Source organism: Canis lupus, chromosome 32 (genome assembly GCF_011100685.1).
Source record: "Canis lupus familiaris isolate Mischka breed German Shepherd chromosome 32, alternate assembly UU_Cfam_GSD_1.0, whole genome shotgun sequence".
NCBI classification, from domain to species: domain Eukaryota; kingdom Metazoa; phylum Chordata; class Mammalia; order Carnivora; family Canidae; genus Canis; species Canis lupus.
The window spans coordinates 16290720-16308285 of NC_049253.1; the positions used below are offsets into that span (position 1 = coordinate 16290720).

At 36.3% G+C, this 17566-nt stretch overlaps 1 protein-coding gene and 1 long non-coding RNA gene across 5 annotated transcripts in view; one reads left to right on the forward strand and one right to left on the reverse strand.

Annotated features, from left to right (window-relative positions):
* The window catches only part of LOC102154226, a 135686-nt gene that overhangs the window by 105668 nt on the left and 12452 nt on the right, over nucleotides 1–17566 (forward strand). The gene's annotated exons all lie outside the window — the stretch shown is intronic.
* Nucleotides 1–17566, reverse strand: part of BANK1 (B cell scaffold protein with ankyrin repeats 1) — a 280340-nt gene that overhangs the window by 8694 nt on the left and 254080 nt on the right. For all 3 annotated transcript variants that reach the window (XM_038582025.1, XM_038582024.1, XM_038582023.1), the window contains exons 11-12: nucleotides 16052–16117; nucleotides 3789–3964 (exon numbers count right to left, since the gene is read on the reverse strand). In XM_038582025.1, the coding sequence (XP_038437953.1) occupies nucleotides 3789–3964; nucleotides 16052–16117 (242 nt within the window). The remainder of the gene's footprint in view (nucleotides 1–3788; nucleotides 3965–16051; nucleotides 16118–17566) is intronic.

The following is a 17566-nucleotide window of genomic DNA, read 5'->3' on the forward strand; positions in this document are numbered from 1 at the left end:
GCTTTCTAAAACATTCTACATTGAACATCTATTATCATTTTAACCAAAATGTAAAACAGGCTAACATTCAAAAATCTTTTAGAAGAGAATCTAAGAATAGCACTTTTCCCTAAGTGTTTCACCTGAAACCTAGAAACCATGCTTCTTAAAAAGAGAGTTATTTTCATTGCCATAGACATCCTCTCTGTGAGTGGGGTAAACATTCTTCTATAGGCACTCAGTGGTTATGAGCAGCAGTGAGGAAGGTGAAAGTCAACGTTCCTATCTTCTCAACCATCTCACCTTCAACTCCAAGGGTTCTACATGGGCTTCACTACTCTAGAAACTCTTCTATTATGAACTCTATGTTTGTGCCATTTTTCCTCTTATTTTCTTCAGATAATACCTCTGTCAATAATGTAATATCACAGTTACCTCTGATAGATTTATCCTTGGGGTATAAATGGATATTTGTGCAAACTACAAGATTAATATTGAAGTGTACATGAATGAGTGTGTACATATGTTGGGGAAATGTGGAAAACATTCCCTTTTCTATTATTGTGGGTTATCACAATATAGGGGAAAAATGTAGGGGAATAAGCTCCTTGACACTGGTCTTGGTAATAGTTTTCTGAATATGACACCCCAAAGCACAATCAACAAAAGCAAAAATAAACAAGTAGGATTACATCAACCTAAAAAGCTGCTACACACCAAAATAAATAAAAAATAATGAAAAGGGAACCCAACGAATGGGAAAAAATATTTGCAAATCATATCTCTGGTAAGGGGTTAATATCCAAAATATATTAAGAATTCAAACAACCCAATAGCAAAATGCAAATAATATAGTTAAAAAATGGCCAGAGAAAAAAATGGCAGAGGAAATAAATAGGGTTTTTTAAAAAAAAAAAAAAAAAAAGACATACAAATGGTCGACAGGTATATGAAAAGGTGCTTAATATCACTAATAAATAGGGAAATGCAAATCAAAACCACATTTTGGTATTATCACCTCATACCTGTTAAAATGGTTGACAGAATGTGGAGAAAAGGGAATCCTGGTGCACTGTTGGTGGGAATGCAAATCGGTGCAGCCATATTGAAAAACAGTATGTAGGCTTCTTAAAAATTTAAAAATAGAACTACCATATGATTTAGTAATCCCACTCCTGGATATATATCTGAACACAACTAAACAATATTGAAGAGATATCTGCACCTTCATGTTCACTGTAGGATTATTCACAATAGCCAAGATATGGAAACAACTTAAGTGTCTGTCAATGGATGAATGGATTAAAAAAGAAGGAAATCCTGCAATTTGAAAAACAGGAATGGACCTTGAAGGCATACTAGGTGAAAAAAGTCAGAGGAGAAAGATAAATACAGTATGATATCATTTATATGTGGAATCTAAAAAACCTGAACTCAAGAGAGTAGAGTGGTGGTTACCAGGGACCAGGGGAGTGGAGGGAAAGAGAAGTTGGTCAAAGGGTACAAACTTCTAGTTTTAAGAGAAATAAGTTCTGGTACCCAATGCACAGCATGGAAACTATAGTTAACAATACTGTATGATATACTTGAAAGTTGCTAAGAGAGTATTAAATGTTACACTATTAAATACTGTCACCGCAAACAGAAATGATCCTTTTGTGACATAATGGAGATGTTAGCTAACACCATGGTGGTAATCATTTTGCAATATGTAAGTGTGTGAAATCAGCACGGTGGTATGCCTTAAATTTACCCAATGTTATAGCCAATTATATCTTACTAAAGCTGGAAACATAAAAAGGAAAAAGACTGACTGATCGTCAGAGTATTCATTCAAAAAAAAAAAAGTATTCATTCAGAGTCACTGAACTCTGGCTCTAATGGAAAGCAGTCTTAGTGCTTGTTCTTGTATTTACAGGTAAATTTTGTTTTGCATAAACACTACACGTATTCATTACCCCATTATCCCTATATACACGACAAGTCAGACCACTCTCAAAGTAGTAATAGGCCACCCTAAATTCTTTCAAAAACAATATTAAATATAAATATACAGAGGCAGCCCTGGTGGCTCAGCAGTTTAGTGCCGCCTTTAGCCCAGGGCCTGATCCTGGAGACCCAAGATCGAGTCCCATGTCGGGCTCCCTGCATGGAGCCTGCTTCTCCCTCTGCCTGTGTCTCTGCCTCTATCTCTCTCTCTTTCTCTCTCTCTCTATCATGAGTAAATAAATAAAATCTTTTAAAAAATAAAAATAAATATAAGTATACAACAAAATAAAAACAACCAAAACTTTAAAATAACAACTAGCAAAATAATTTCCAGGAAGGTATTTCGGTTGGATTCTCTAAATTGTAAGCCTTATTATGGTCCATGGAAAATGAAGTATGATTGACTTATTTCAACAAAATTTGCTAGCAATGCTAGGAAAGTGTTTGTGTAGGTCTACATTTAGGCACATTTTATCCTTTTAGGGTAAGAGGGACCTTTGACAGTGATGGTTTTGGTGCAGGTTGAGAAGCAAGGCTATCATTCTGATCAGGAATGACGATTAGTTGTAGAACTGTAAAATCAGCACTCTTTCCCATTTGTTTGGCAAAACAACTGGCCTTGCTTGGCACTGCAAAACCTGGCTCAGGACCAGCCACCGCCAACCAGAACTGTCCTTCAAGACAAGTGGCTTCTGAGAAGGAGTGATCTCAGAGGTGCTGGGCAAGTCCCCTTGCCTAAACTACCTTCTGCCTATAAGCTCCACTTGTTTGAAATGCTATCACTGGGACTCATTTTTCTGTTGTTTAAAAATGTTTTCCTAAGCATTGTTTTTCAATAAAAATGATCTCCTGGGAAAGGTAGTATATTAAGCTATTAATGATTATTTGTACTTTGGTCTAAACTAGCGAATTAAATGTGTTTAATCAGTTTCCTGTGAACTGGTTTCTATGGCGCTGGGGCTTTCTGTGATGAGAATAAAAAAACTGTTTTTGGGAGTAGGAGGGCTTGTGGGATGACACGGAATCCAGTCTTGATACCCCTCTCTGAGGAATGTCATAGGGTGGATATGGCATATTTTGTTTTCATGTTCATAGAAGAACCACCTAATACCTCTTGGGATGTATGTTATATTAATAGAATACAAGCTCACCTGAAGTTAATACTCTTGGCAGCATTTCTCAGTAAATGTTGACTGATATATATAGTTTTTTTCCCCCAAAGGTTAAAGGGAAGAGAAGAGAAAACTTAATATATCTAATTGAGGACTATTACCTAATATGATTTAAATTATTTTCTTTTTCCCTTTAAGCCTAGTTAACATAATACACTCTTCAGAACGCTGAACACATGTTAGAGTAAAGATGCTTCATCTGAATTTCAGCAATGAGATTCACAAAACATTTACTAAGTTAAGAACAGCCTTATAAGGGAGCACCTTGGTGGCTCAGTGGTTGAGCATCTGCTTTTGTTTCAGGTCGTGGTCCCAGGCTCCTAGGATCGAGTCCTGCATCAGGCTTCCCTTGAGGAGCCTGCTTCTCCCTCTGCCTCTCTCTCTCTCTCTCATGAATAAATAAATACAATCTTAAAAGAAAAGAACAGCCTTATAAGGTGATTAGGAATTATCTCTGATGCACTGGGTCCCAGCACTGAGTTCATTGATCGTTTATAAACATGAATCATTTAATTGGTAGTTTGAAAAACATCTTTTTTGTGGTCAGTTAAAATCAAAAGAACAGTTACCTGTGTTTCTTGTAAAGACATTTACAGAGAGGCTCTGCAAGTGAGTTAATGTTACAGAAGGGATTGGGGTCAGTATTACCTGTTGAATCATCTCTAGCTCGGTCTTTCCCATCTGCCAATGTTTAAATTTCTCTAGGGCTTCATCCACAGATAGTTTCCCATTTTTGACCTTCTCCTGCAAGAGGATGAGTTCCTCCTGTCCAGCAGCAAGGCAGTCCACGGTGGAAAAGGCTTGACTCTCCATCCGAGCTCTGTCTACAATGTGAGGAGAGAAGTTTTAACAAGAAAACAATATATAACAACTGGGGAACAAAAGCACTGTAAAAATTAATCAGTTGAGTTTCTTGTTCCTGCCAGTCTATAAGCAGTTACAGAATAAATCAGTACAAAATTTTTAATGAGTTTTTTCTAAAGATTATTGTGCCGAGTACCTAGTGTTATGGGCATAAAGAATGTGTGTCATCACTGAGGAAAGAAAAAGGGACAAACAGAGAAAGAACAGTAGTAAATTTCTGCATTGTACTAGTCGTGGGCAGTAGAAAAATTTCATGTTCTTTTTGTGAGGATTATTTTTTATCACATGCACAAAATACTTAGCATAGTGCCTGTCATGCAGTAAGTTAAATAAAGATTAACATTATTATCAATGATAAACATTTGTGGAATAAACATAATCTCTGTAGCTTTGGGAAGAGAGATCCTAACCAACATCCAAGTATCATGAGATTTTTAGGAACATTGACAACTTTACTCCTAAAAGATTTAAAATAAGCAATTGCTGCTCATTTTGTAACAAACTATTCTCTTTCCAAAAGAGTTTATTTTTCTCAGCGCAATAAGAACATTGGATGGTCCAATTTCCCATGTGCTGCAGCTAATGCCACACCATAGACCAGTCCAAGGTACAGTAGCAGCAAACCACAGACCATGGGTGAATTCAGTGCTTTATTTGTCCAATGTAGTGTTTAAAGACATAAAAAAGGCTGCATACCCTTAAGGATGCTCTGTGCTCTCCAGACTACCTCAATCCCTGTCACTCCTTATGGTCACCAGATGACATCACACTTGTTAACTGCCTGGTTGCAGAACTCATCTGAGTTTGTACCTTCTTTAATAAGTACAACATATTTATTTTATTATCTCAAGAGGGATTGGGTAACTCCTCAGCAGTATATGCCTCATGCAGTATCAAATCTAAATATGTCAACAGAGTCTAGAATGAGAGAATAGGTATTCCTGTCCAGCTGTGTACTGGTTTGCTGTCCCTGAAGAACTGCTCACTACTCTGGGAAATACAAATCAAAACCACAACGAGATACCACCTCACACCAGTGAGAATGGGGAACATTAACAAGACAGGAAACCACAAATGTTGGAGAGGATGTGGAGAAAGGGGAACCCTCTTGCACTGTTGGTGAGAATGTGAACTGGTGCAGCCACTCTGGAAAACTGTGTGGAGGTTCCTCAAAGAGTTAAAAATAGACCTGCCCTACGACCCAGCAATTGCACTGCTGGGGATTTACCCCAAAGATACAGATGCAGTGAAACGCTGGGACACCTGCACCCCGATGTTTCTAGCAACAATGTCCACAATAGCCAAACTGTGGAAGGAGCCTCGGTGTCCATCGAAAGATGAATGGATAAAGAAGATGTGGTTTATGTATACAATGGAATATTCCTCAGCCATTAGAAACGACAAATACCCACCATTTGCTTCGACGTGGATGGAACCGGAGGGTATTATGCTGAGTGAAATAAGTCAATCGGAGAAGGACAAACATTATATGGTCTCATTCATTTGGGGAATATAAAAATTAGTGAAAGGGAATAAAGGGAAAGGAGAGAAAATGAGTGCAAATATCAGTGAGGGTGACAAAACATGAAAGATACCTAACTCTGGGAAATGAACAAGGGGTAGTGGAAGGGGAGGTGGGTGGGGGGTTGGGGTGACTGGGTGATGGGCAGTGAGGGGGCACTTGGCAGAATGAACACTGGATGTTATGCTATATGTTGGCAAATTGAACTCCAATAAAAAATTAAAAAAAAAAGAATTTCTCGGGATCCCTGGGTGGCGCAGCGGTTTGGCGCCTGCCTTTGGCCCAGGGCGCGATCCTGGAGACCCGGGATCGAATCCCACGTCGGGCTCCCGGTGCATGGAGCCTGCTTCTCCCTCTGCCTATGTCTCTGCCTCTCTCTCTCTCTCTGTGACTATCATAAATAAATAAGGATTAAAAAATAAAATCTTTAAAAAAAAAAAAAAAAAAAAAAAAAAAAAGAATTTCTCACTACTGGGAACCCATCTTCAAGAGAGAAACAGATCAATTAGACTGTCACTAGATCAGACAGATAAGAATTTAGGAAATGGAGGGCATTCACATTTTAAAAAATATTTATTTATTTATTTGAGAGGCAGACAGACAGACACACACACAAACAGCATATGCGTAGTGGGGGGAGGGACAGTGAGAGAGGGAGATCTCAATATAGAGTTTGATCCCATGACCCTAAGATCATGACATGAGCTGAGATTATGGCCTGAGCTGAAATCAAGAGCCGGATGCTGACTGAGCCACCCAGGTGCCCCTCAAATTTTACAGTAATAAGGATTCATTGATAATGTTCAGATTGGTTAGTCTGGAAAAGAAGCATTTCAAGTACTTCATAGCAGGTTGTAAGTATTTCCAGGGGACTTGAGCCTTGGGGCTGTCTTGGAATGACCTTTAATGGCATTCTTGGTTTTGAGAAGGATTCTAGCAGGTAATCTTGGAACAGGGACAGAGAGAGGGTTCCTTTCTAAAAATATTCACATACACATAAAATTGCTCCATGGCCAATCATTCCGATTCCTATGGGGGTTTTCTTGGCTTGTCTTTTCTCTTCAGAAGTTCTATTCTCCAGAACTAACAAGATGTCAACAGATTCCTCACTCTAAATCTTTTTCTTCAGGGATGACGGAGCATGAAATCCCAGGAGAATTGGAGAAGCAAAAGTCAGCCAGAGGGCTCACTGGTTCAGCAGCCAAAAAACAGATAACAATTGAGATCTTGCTTCTTATACCATTTGCTTTTTATAGGCCTCCCTACCCTACTCCAACCTGGGAGGTGCAGTTAGCAAAAGAATTCTACGGGCCATTCCTGCCAGAGTATGGAGGTTTAGCTTCATCATTTAATAGCTAAAACTTAACTAACAACTCTCTTGTATCATTCCTTTGACTAAGGATGAATGCGTTTTTTATTTCAAGTAACCTATGAAGCTGGATTTTCTGTTTTTGTGTGAAGTCGTCTCAAGGAAAGTTCCCGGAAAACCATATCAGCTTGTTTTGCTCTATGTGCAGGTTTAGCTGAATTCAAGAAAAATACTGAATCATCTTAACAGTATTCATTTCAATTATCCCTTCATCTTTTAAATTCTCACCACTAAAATATAAGTAAGATGACTTTTTTTGAGGGCGTGGAGCTCCGTCTTGCGTGGTTGTGCAGAGAGAACAAAAGAACAAAAGTTAGGAGCAGCGGGGGTTTTCTAGACCGCAAGTTCTGGAAGTGAGCTGTTTACAATTAGACTAAGTTTACATACTTCTGCTTTTACTCACCCACCACCCAGCTCACTAAAAAGTTTGAAGCAATTGTCTTGATAAATTAATATTAGCCATGACAAGTTGCAAAACAAAATGATTTAGGCATTTTATTATCTTTTCTCCTGAGGGTAGACTAGTCAACCCAAAACGTGCAACCAGTTATTTTTTGTAGGGTGTGCAAAATTGCTGTAATGCATTTAGATTACTGTTTTATGTGGGATGGAAAGTTTTTTTCTTTCCTCCCCAAATTTATATTTATTATTAGTTTATTTTCAGGAAATTTAGTATGATTTTAACAGGATTTTTGTTGAAAAGCATTCGTCAGTTTGCTAACTGTACATATTCCAGACTCTTGGTCTCTTAATGTAAAAGCTTTAAGACAAACTATAGTTTCTAGAGTTTTAATTACTTCTATTACTATTTTGGATCAGTTTCTCGTTACAAGATTTTCTATTTGATCAAATATTGGTTACATAACATCAAGTAACACCTTTGTGGTGAGTGTATGAATCTTCAGATGAGATATGAAAGTGAACCGAGCTTTTCATGAAGTTATTTCTATTACTGAGTGACTGGCTGGAAGAGCATTTTTTACTGAAAATTTGAAAGGAAACAACTTGATTGCTAAACAACAAAATTTACTTTATGAAATATTTACTCAATAAATATTAAGTAGCCATTAAAATAAACACAATAATTAAAAGACCATGTGAAAGAAAAGACCATGTGGTAACATAAGAAGTACTTACATAATGATGAGTACAGAAGAAGAATACAAATTTGTATACATAGTAAAATTTTAATGATATAAATGTTCATAAAATAAAGCATGGAGGGAAATTATCTTAAGATGATATAAGTTGTTCTATTGTGATAGTATCAGATTACTTTTTTCTAATTATCAGCTTTCTGTGATAATACTGTATTTAAAAACATTTTTTAAAAGATTTTATTACTTGATAGAGAGAGAGAGAGAGAGAAGGAGCAGGGGGAGGGGCAGAGGGAGAGAGAAGCAGACTCCCTGCTGAGCAGGGAGCTAGATGTGGGGCTGGATCCCAGGAGATCATGACCTGACCTAAAGGCAGACGCTTAACTGACTGGGCCATCCAGGTGACCCTATATTGTTTTTACAGTAAGAAACTTTCTCCCACTTTGCTAATAGGCTTTCCCATGGAATACATACCATTCCAAGCCATGCCAGATATGCTGTACCAATGTCATACCATGCTGTACCATCTCACCAAATTATTTTGTAATTGGAAAGGACTTGCCAGTAACAGAACTTAAAAACCCAGTGGCCAAGATTTACGTCTGAAGTTATTTTTTTGTTCCATAACTAAGGAACTAGGAGGAAAATTAACTCTGGGCTATGTGAGTGAATTAGGAGATACCTGGAATACTGAATTATATGTAAATTCCAAACAAAGTATCCCCATTTCTTAAACTTAAGGCTGTATATTGTATTGCCAGAGTTCCTCCCCTGACCTAACTTGAGTCGGCCTCTCTGAGTCCTCTTCCCAATTATGCTTCACTGTTTGTACTTCCAGGTCTGTCTTTGTATTGTTCAATTTTCCTAAGAATCCTGCTACATTAATGTACTCTGACTCCCCCACCCTCCATATCTGATGACCTTCAGTATCTGCTTGGGTTCCTTTACCTTCCATCAACCCCTAAGTGATATTTGATCACCTGGCTCTGCCTTCAGCAGGAATACTGTTAGGCCAGCTTAGCCCGAATCCCTCCTACCCCTCATGTTTTCTCTTAATAATTTTCCATGTGCTAAAAATACTAGTTTCTGACTTGTTATACAGACTATACAAGTATATGTATACATATGAACACATACACGCATATAAATATAATATTAAGTGATTTGGAAGGTACATATTTTATTTTAAAATAAACTTCAGAGTTTATTACTTTATTTATATAAATATAAAAAGTTTATATACTTTATATATATAAATATATATAATTTTTAATTATATATTTAAATTTAAATTTTTAATTTTAATTATAAATTAATATATATTTTTATATAAAAAGTTTATATACTTTATTATAAAATAAACTGTTTACCTTATATATATATATTTTTATTACTAAGTCATGAGTGAAAGGGAACAATTTTAATTTCACATTTTCTTCTAATTCTTAAAGGATTTTATATTATTTGAGCATCAGACCCAGAATATTGCAATAAAATTATGATTTGCTGTATTACCTATTTTTCTCATCAATATTTCACAATCACATTTTATAAATAAATTTACAATAATTACTTAAATGCAATTCCATGTTTTACTGAATTCATTTTTCACCACAAATTCTTTAATACCATAAGTTCTCTTTGAGCATTTTACTTTGTTTAGTCTCTCATTTACTTAGAATATATTTTGGGTAATACTTTCATGATGTACACAGAAATTACATCTTTTCTAAAACCCGGGGTATCCAAAAACTGTATCTGTTTTCTTCTTACATGAATGAAAAGCCAGACTAAATAAATTTCTTAAGTTGCGATCTTTTCCTAATAAATTGTTTAGTTCATTACCTCAAATTTTTGTTACACAGATTCTCTAATTTTTAAAAGTGATTTTGATTCTTTTTAAAATAGAAAAATCTGAGATGCCTGGGTGGCTAGTTGTTGAGTGTCTGCCTTTGGCTCATGGTGTGATCCTGGGGTCCAGGGATTAAGTCTCCCTACATAGAGCTTCTCCCTCTGCCTGTGTCTGCCTCTCTCTCTGTGTCTCTCATGAGTAAATGAATAAAATCTTAAAAAAAAATAAAGGTGAGTATAGTTCCTCATTGTTTTCTGGGTCATAGGGAGCCCATGTAGCCCTTCACTTCCTTGTTCTCCAAAGCTTTGTTTAGCTATGTCATTGATTGTATTTATATTTTATTAAAAAAACCTTAACCAAACCTATATACATGAGTTGGATCTCTCTTCTCCATTTCATCTGATTGTTTATAGTCCTTCCTGGTATTGAGAAAAAATCCTTCTCCAATTATGTTCTCAACTTCAATAACTGATTTTTATCCACCAACACTCCTTTTTGTTGTGATCAAGGTGGATTTTCATTTGCTACTGAATTATTAGCTTAAGTTTATTTTATTTTTATCGTGCTTCCTTTTGTCACTAGATCTCTTTCTTCATGTCATATGTTTCCTATCATCCTACCCTCTTACCTAAAATGTCTTTCATGTATTTTGCTTTCATCTTAGCCTGACATTGACCCCAGAATTTCTGCTGCTGTTTCTTCCCTATGTTTTCAATTTGTTTATGAGTTCACAGTTTTCTGAAATTCTATTTTTTGGCTTTTGTATAGGTGTCAGGTGCTGTACCTGAAGATTGAATAGTTCAGCTTAAATGTAATAAATGAAAATTCAAAATAATCTATACTTCTTTACTGCCTTACAATATTTTTAAAACAGGTAAAATACTTTTAAAAGCCTAAGATTTAAAAAGTTAGAAATTGTTAGTTGAAATGTTCTTATTGTATGTGTGAATGTATTTCCCATTACCTATATTTTGATCACTTGGTGTTTGACAATCTTACTCATTAAACAAATCATTTACAAAAGTATAATTATCCTGAGTCTTCATGATCAAATTATCCTTCCTTTTCTCTGGAGTGGTTTTTGAAGTTCTCATATTATTTATTTGTACTCTTCCTCAATCCTTCTTGAAAGGGAACACATCTGTAGAATCATGTTCACCAAGAGATTTAGTGTCTATTTATCCTTTGCTTCTATTCCTTGTGCTCAGTCAAATTTTGTTCCCTGCTCTAGGTTGTAGAGGACTTTGATAGTTGAAATTCACAGCTGAGGATCCTGGAGGTTAGCAGGTTTTGTTACTGCAGCTTTGCCACATACAGGTAAAACATGATTCCTTGGCGCTATATACTGATTGGTCTGTAGGCATCGAACTCCCCACCTCAATTACTAACAGAATTCTTCTTGAGCATACCATCCCTCCATCACAGAGCTTTATTGGGAGTGTCTCAGGAGGCAAAGTGTAACATTAAATCCCTCCTCTTTACTTTCTACTATGGGCTGTTCACACATCACCATTTCAGACAAGAACTCAGTTATCACACAAGTTTTCCCAGGTATGACTTTAATGAAAAGACTTTTGTGAACATGGAAATGTAAGTTATACTGAAAAAGAGAACTGAGGCCATTATTCTTTTATGGAGTTCAAATAACCACATTTTGATAATCCCCCCTCTTTTCTCTTTAATATATCTACTGCTAGCAAAAACAGCCTGATGAAAATACTTCAGAGACAAGCATTCTATTTTCCTCTATGTAAGGGCGATACCATCTATGTCTACATTTCTCCGGGCCTCCAACTTAGAGAAAATTCTGTTGTTTAACATTTATCAGACTTCTGCAGCACTAGGCACTTGGAGAACACAAACAAGATATTTTCCCTGACTGTATCTTTCCCCTGAGCATTCATACCCTCTGAAAAGACCAGCCAACAATGACTTTTCAGTCTGTATTGAAGAGTCAGTGGTCAGAGACTATACTTAAGGCCAGGTAGATAGTTACTTAGCAGAGAAGATTTAGTGGCTGCATATTAAACCCACGTGAATAGTTTCCATTATCAAAAATAAATGTTTCCTTCATGTTTTTATTGACATGATTCTCTTGATATATCTTCTATTTTTTCCCCTTTTGTAGAATTATGAGTTTGGGGGAATATGCCTCAGATGTAAGAAAACAACATGGAAAACACGTTAACAAATGATAACGGCAGAAGTCATTTGTAGCAAATGATACCATAATATAATAAGGAGTGGTTGGAGATTTGAATTTTTATGTGAAACATGGATTTAAGCATGGTTAAAACATGGCAAAAAATAAAATTATATTGTATAGACTATTTTTGAAATAAAACATAGTTAGCAGTCAAATTTGACACAATATGGCCTTCAAAAAAGTTACTCTTGGTTATATTTTGTCTTTTGCATGCTGGTTTTGAGTTTATGGCTCATTAATATTCTGATGTGTTCCATTTTTAGTCATGTCTAAGGTAGGACTTAGGCAACCAAATTTTAGAAGCTCCACAAATAATTCTTATACTCATCTAGGGTTGGGAGTCACTAATATAGTCACTAATATAGGCAGCCGGCTAGGGTGAATGTGCTCCCCTTACCTCCCACCTAACCCCAAAGAAACGGTTTATCTTCCAAGAGTGAAAGCAGCAGCACATCCTTGATGAGATTCGTTACTTAATTGTGTGACTGAGATTTGTGGATGTGACCCATAATCACAGGGAAGTTCAGAATGGTAGGAATGCTAAACCTCATCAGTTGCCATGTATCATATTTGAGGTAAGACTATGTTAATGATATGCAGATGATTCCAGTGAGGATAGAAAAGGCCCCTTGACATAGTCCAAGAAAAAGATATAACAGAGAGGGAAAAAAGTGTAATGAGTATGGGAGATATGAGTAGTCTTGAACCAAGACTATTATATGAACATATAAGGCAGGGAAAATTAACCAGATATTTCCATTTCTTTGAAGAACCAGCCCTTACGTTCCTCCAGCCCTCTTTCACTTGATCATGTTCACTTAGTGGTCTTCTAATTACTAATAATATTTCATAGAAAATTTATTATTTGAAAAAAAAAGAAAATTTATTATTTGTCAGGGGTCTAATGAATCCAAGCATTCTAGTAACTGGGAAGGAATCTTCCTCTAGTATAGACTTAATAGACTGAAATTAAGGGTTACAAATCAGTCCTCTATGAGCATCATTAACATGACTCAGACTTCAAAACTCTGATCAACTCCAAACTCTACTGACAAAATTCAGTTCTCTGGCTTGCAGTGTTGATGAACAAACCCTCTACCACCCTGTGAAGCTCAGTTTTGGGAAGGGGTGGGAGAGATGTGCTAGCAGCATATTCTGCAATACCACTTTGGCATTTTCCAAGTTCAAAACCAACTCAGGAAAACAGATTTTATAACTGTATTTTGATGGAAACTTTTATCTGTGATCCAAAGTCCTCACCATTTTCCCTATATTTTTTCAGGATGTGAAAATTGAGTTGAAGAAATCTGTTAAGTTTCCATGAAAATGGTGCCAATTAATTTTTTCTGTTCCTCAAGAAAATTCCTTGACTTAGCAATAATGTAACTTCCTGGCAATCCCTTGGCAGTCTTGAATGTAGGGCATCTGAAACACTTAGAATTTCAGAGGGAAAGTAGTTGGCTTTTGTAATCCCTTTTTATTCTAGCATATAGTGAAAGAATGAAATGATTTCTTTAACCTTCCTTAGAGAACATGTCTAGTCCTTTAGAAAATCTTGATTCTGACAAACATTTCATAAAACAGCTCCCCTTTTTTTGGTTCAAGAAAAGGTACTGCTTTTTCTATTACACTATGAAATCCCAGGATAGTTAAAGAGTAATCATTACTTCAGGATTAAGCAGTTTTGATCACCCATGATGTCCCATGGACTGGATGGTCATAAAGATATGAAAAAGTTTAGAGAAAAATGATTGGACAGAGTAAAGAAAAAGGTAAAATCTTTAATTTTACAATCTTCCCAATTATTTTTAATGATCTCTTCTGTTCTCATAATAGATTCTGATTTCCCTGCAGATTACAGTAATCGGGGATGTTTTTCAACATTTCACAAGGTTTAATGTTCCTCTTTTCCTTGCAAGTAGAATAATATTCTTTTCTGTTCTACAGAATTACTGATATGCAGGGTTAAAGGAATCTAGGGAAATTGCTCTAAGGTGACTAATCTAAAACATCATCAATAAGTCAGATCGAAATAGCAAGAGAAAAAAATTCATACAAAATGAGTAAGATTTTCAGTATTCTAGCCCTGAAAGGATATTAAAAATCTACTTATCCTTGATCTTAATGAAACAAGTTAGGTAATATGGTATAGGCAAATATTAGCCCAATTAAATATTTCATAATTAGGTTCTAGTTTCCTTTCACTATTCTCCCCTCCATTTTTTTCTGGGTACAGAATGGACTATTTTTCTGTATATACAGTAGAAGAATAATTGGTCTCTTCTAGGCTTAATAGAAACTAGCAGCCTTTCCTTATGTGGCTCTTTGGAAGTAGCCAGAGGACAATTGGTAAGATCAAGAATTCCAAGGATCTCTTCGCTCCTCTTGCTATTTGTCACTTTCCTTCATCTCTGGTGGCCTTCTTCACTTTTCCCCACAACTCTAGCAGAACTTAATTAAAACATGATAATTGAGTAATTTATTTCAAAATGCTTCAGGGAAATTTTCTCCTAAAGTGCTCAAAGCATCTTTTCTCTATATTCTTTCCAAAATTCTGTGAGGTATATGGGGAGTCCTAGTAGGAATAATCTCTACTTTGTTAATTCCTCAGGAACTGTTTGATTCTAATTGTAGAATGATCTCATATGGAAGTCTGCACTTATATCTTGAGAGAGGTAAAGGTTCAGTGGAAGGATAATAGTAGACTTAAAAAGAGAAATCTTTCTCCTGAAATTATGAAATCACTAGAAATGGAAGGTTGTCAAATAGAAGGTTTTCTTTTTTTGCATGTAAATTCGTGGGCAGTATATCTATGTGTTCAGGGCCAGAAATTCAGCTTCATGATGTGCTGCATTCAAGCATCATGTACTTAATTGGAAGGATGATCTAAGTACAACCTTGCTGCCATGGGAAGTGCCACTTGAAGTGATAGATGAAGAACACCCATTTAAGGACATACCTTTGCTTGAGGATAATCCATGATGTCCTAGGAGCAGTTCTACTGAGATTGTGTATTTAGTAGCTTGGTGGGGTAAGGAGTGGGGGCAAGGGGTGCCTAACCATCTCTATGATGGCACAAAGGGACACTGGCTAGGTGTTTAGCCATGAAACACCACCTGCTGTGAGATAACCTCTTGGTTTTATTTTAGTATCTCTCTCAATAATTTTCTGGTAGCGATTTCAAGGCAGTGCTGTTTTGGATTGAAGTTATTTCAACGGTGCGTTGAGGTTAAAAGCATCTGCACGTGTTCATTGATTATCAGAGCCAGCCTTCTACATCTGTCACCTTTTGTTTTTGATTTTTGAACTTTAACCAAGCTCTTATTATCAGGGGAAAGAATAATAATAAACAACCTGCTAGAGTTTCTCTTTTCAACAGGAACCAGATATGTTAGGGAAAACTTGAGACAGTGTCCTCTTTGTAGAGCGAGAGGAAAATTTTTCTACTATGTGTGATGTCTCTGGAGCTACAGTTTTAAGTTCTTTTCTGCATGACAAACAAGTGTTCCAAAAAAATGCTAGATCAAGTGCTGAGGGCAAGAGAATAGTGAGACAAGGGTACAATCTCTGATTGGAGTTCAATGCAGAGTACAGAAATCCCATGCTGGTTCCCTTCTTTGGGGGAATCAATCATCTGTCCCCTTGCCCCCAACCCTCCCAACTTAAACTCCAGAAGCCTCTCTCTAACAGTCTGTGAAAGCCTGGTCTCCATGCATGTTAGAGAATTTGTTTTATTTGACTTTCCTAGAGCCCTGGTAATAATATCATCAACATCATCATAAACATTCTCACAAGGCTATTTCTTGCCTTTATTATTTGAAATAATTTTCTTGTATTAATCTTAAGACAAAATTATATTTGGGCAAGACACTAGTTTAAGAGTAAAACTAATCAGGCACAAAATTATTTACTTCTATCCTTGGAGACCTTATTCATTATTTATAAGACTTCTTTAAATCTCACTTAGAGATTATTAAATAAACTGAAGTTCATGTCAGTACCTTGTCTTTTAGGACCATGGAACTTGTCACCATCAGATTGTCTTCCAGCTGTCTTTTGTTGAAACACTGTAAAAAAAAATAGTGCATAGTATTTATTGAACACAAACATAAAAAAGAACAAACTGTGGAAGTCTCTAGGAAACTAGAGTGTGATACCTCATTTTCCTTAGTAGCAAGTCTTGAATTGTATTATTTTTGAGTAGGAGGATCATTAAATTTACAATTTTCTCATTTGCACAGCTTATCATCAGTTATTTCAAAAAGCATTTTCTTTAGGCGGAACAGTGCAATGCTGATGGAACACCTTGTTAAACTGTTTAAATCAAGATATGATTCCATTCTGATATCAGGTATATATAAAAGGTGCACTTTGTTAAAAGTGATAAATGTTAAAATCACATGCAAAATTCCATTTGCACAGAAATTACTCATGCTGACTTTCTGGTGATAAGCAAGGATAATGACTATTTCTTCTTAAACAGATGAAAAGACTGCTGTATTTCACAGATGTGATAATGAAAAAGACACTTTATTCTTGCATCATCTAGCTAGACCTCAGACCTATTAAAGCAGCGTATTCGAATTACTTCATTATCTGAAAAGTGCTTTGTTCTCATTTATTATTTCTCGCATGAAATTCTGTGAGACAAGTCAGCATTACTCATCCCATTTTGCAGATGAAAGATAAAATTCATTGTTTAATATTTATTGAGCACCCACAAAGTTCCGTATAGCTTCTGGCATTTGTTAATGAAAAAGCCTATACCTTTTACAACTTGACTTTAGAAATTGAACATCCCAGAGTTTGTTCCATTATTTTTTATGGGTAGTCTGAATTACAGGGTTTGGGAACTGCTAGAGGTCTTGGAGATTTAGTCCAACCTCATATGCTTAAAGTGAGGGAGGTGGAGGTTTTACTAACTTGTAAAAGGGCTAAGTAATTTCGCAATGATCCCAGAACTGTTGTTAGTAGAGAACGTGATTTAGAGCCTCAAGCCTTTAACTTTGATCTATTGCTTGGTTCTCCACAGCACTGCTGCCTCTTCTCTTCCATAACTATTTCCTTTTAAAGATAAAGAAGAAGATAGAAGGAGGGGAACCAAAAGAACCCTTGAGCATTCCCAGCATTGTTGAGTCTCTGGTTTCCCTTAGCAGCTCACCAGACTCTCCTGGGACAATCCAGCTGTGGCATGTGGGAGGGAGAGCACCGTCCAGCTGGATGGTGCTTGGCCACTCTGATTGGAAGATGTAGCCCAGAGTGCCTGGGTGGCTCAGTCAGTTAAGCTTCTGCCGTTGGCTCAGGTACTGATCTCAGGGTCCTGAGATTGAGCCCCATGTCAGGCTCCCTGATCAGTGCTTTCTCAAATAAATTTTAAAAAATAGAAAGATGCAGCCTAGAAGTTGACTTATATTTTTCATCTTTAGTTTTAATATTCTTTAGATTAATCTATTGTCAAGGTCATACCTGTGTTTAATCCAGATGACATTTTTATTTTAACTTAAAAAATTGCTCCA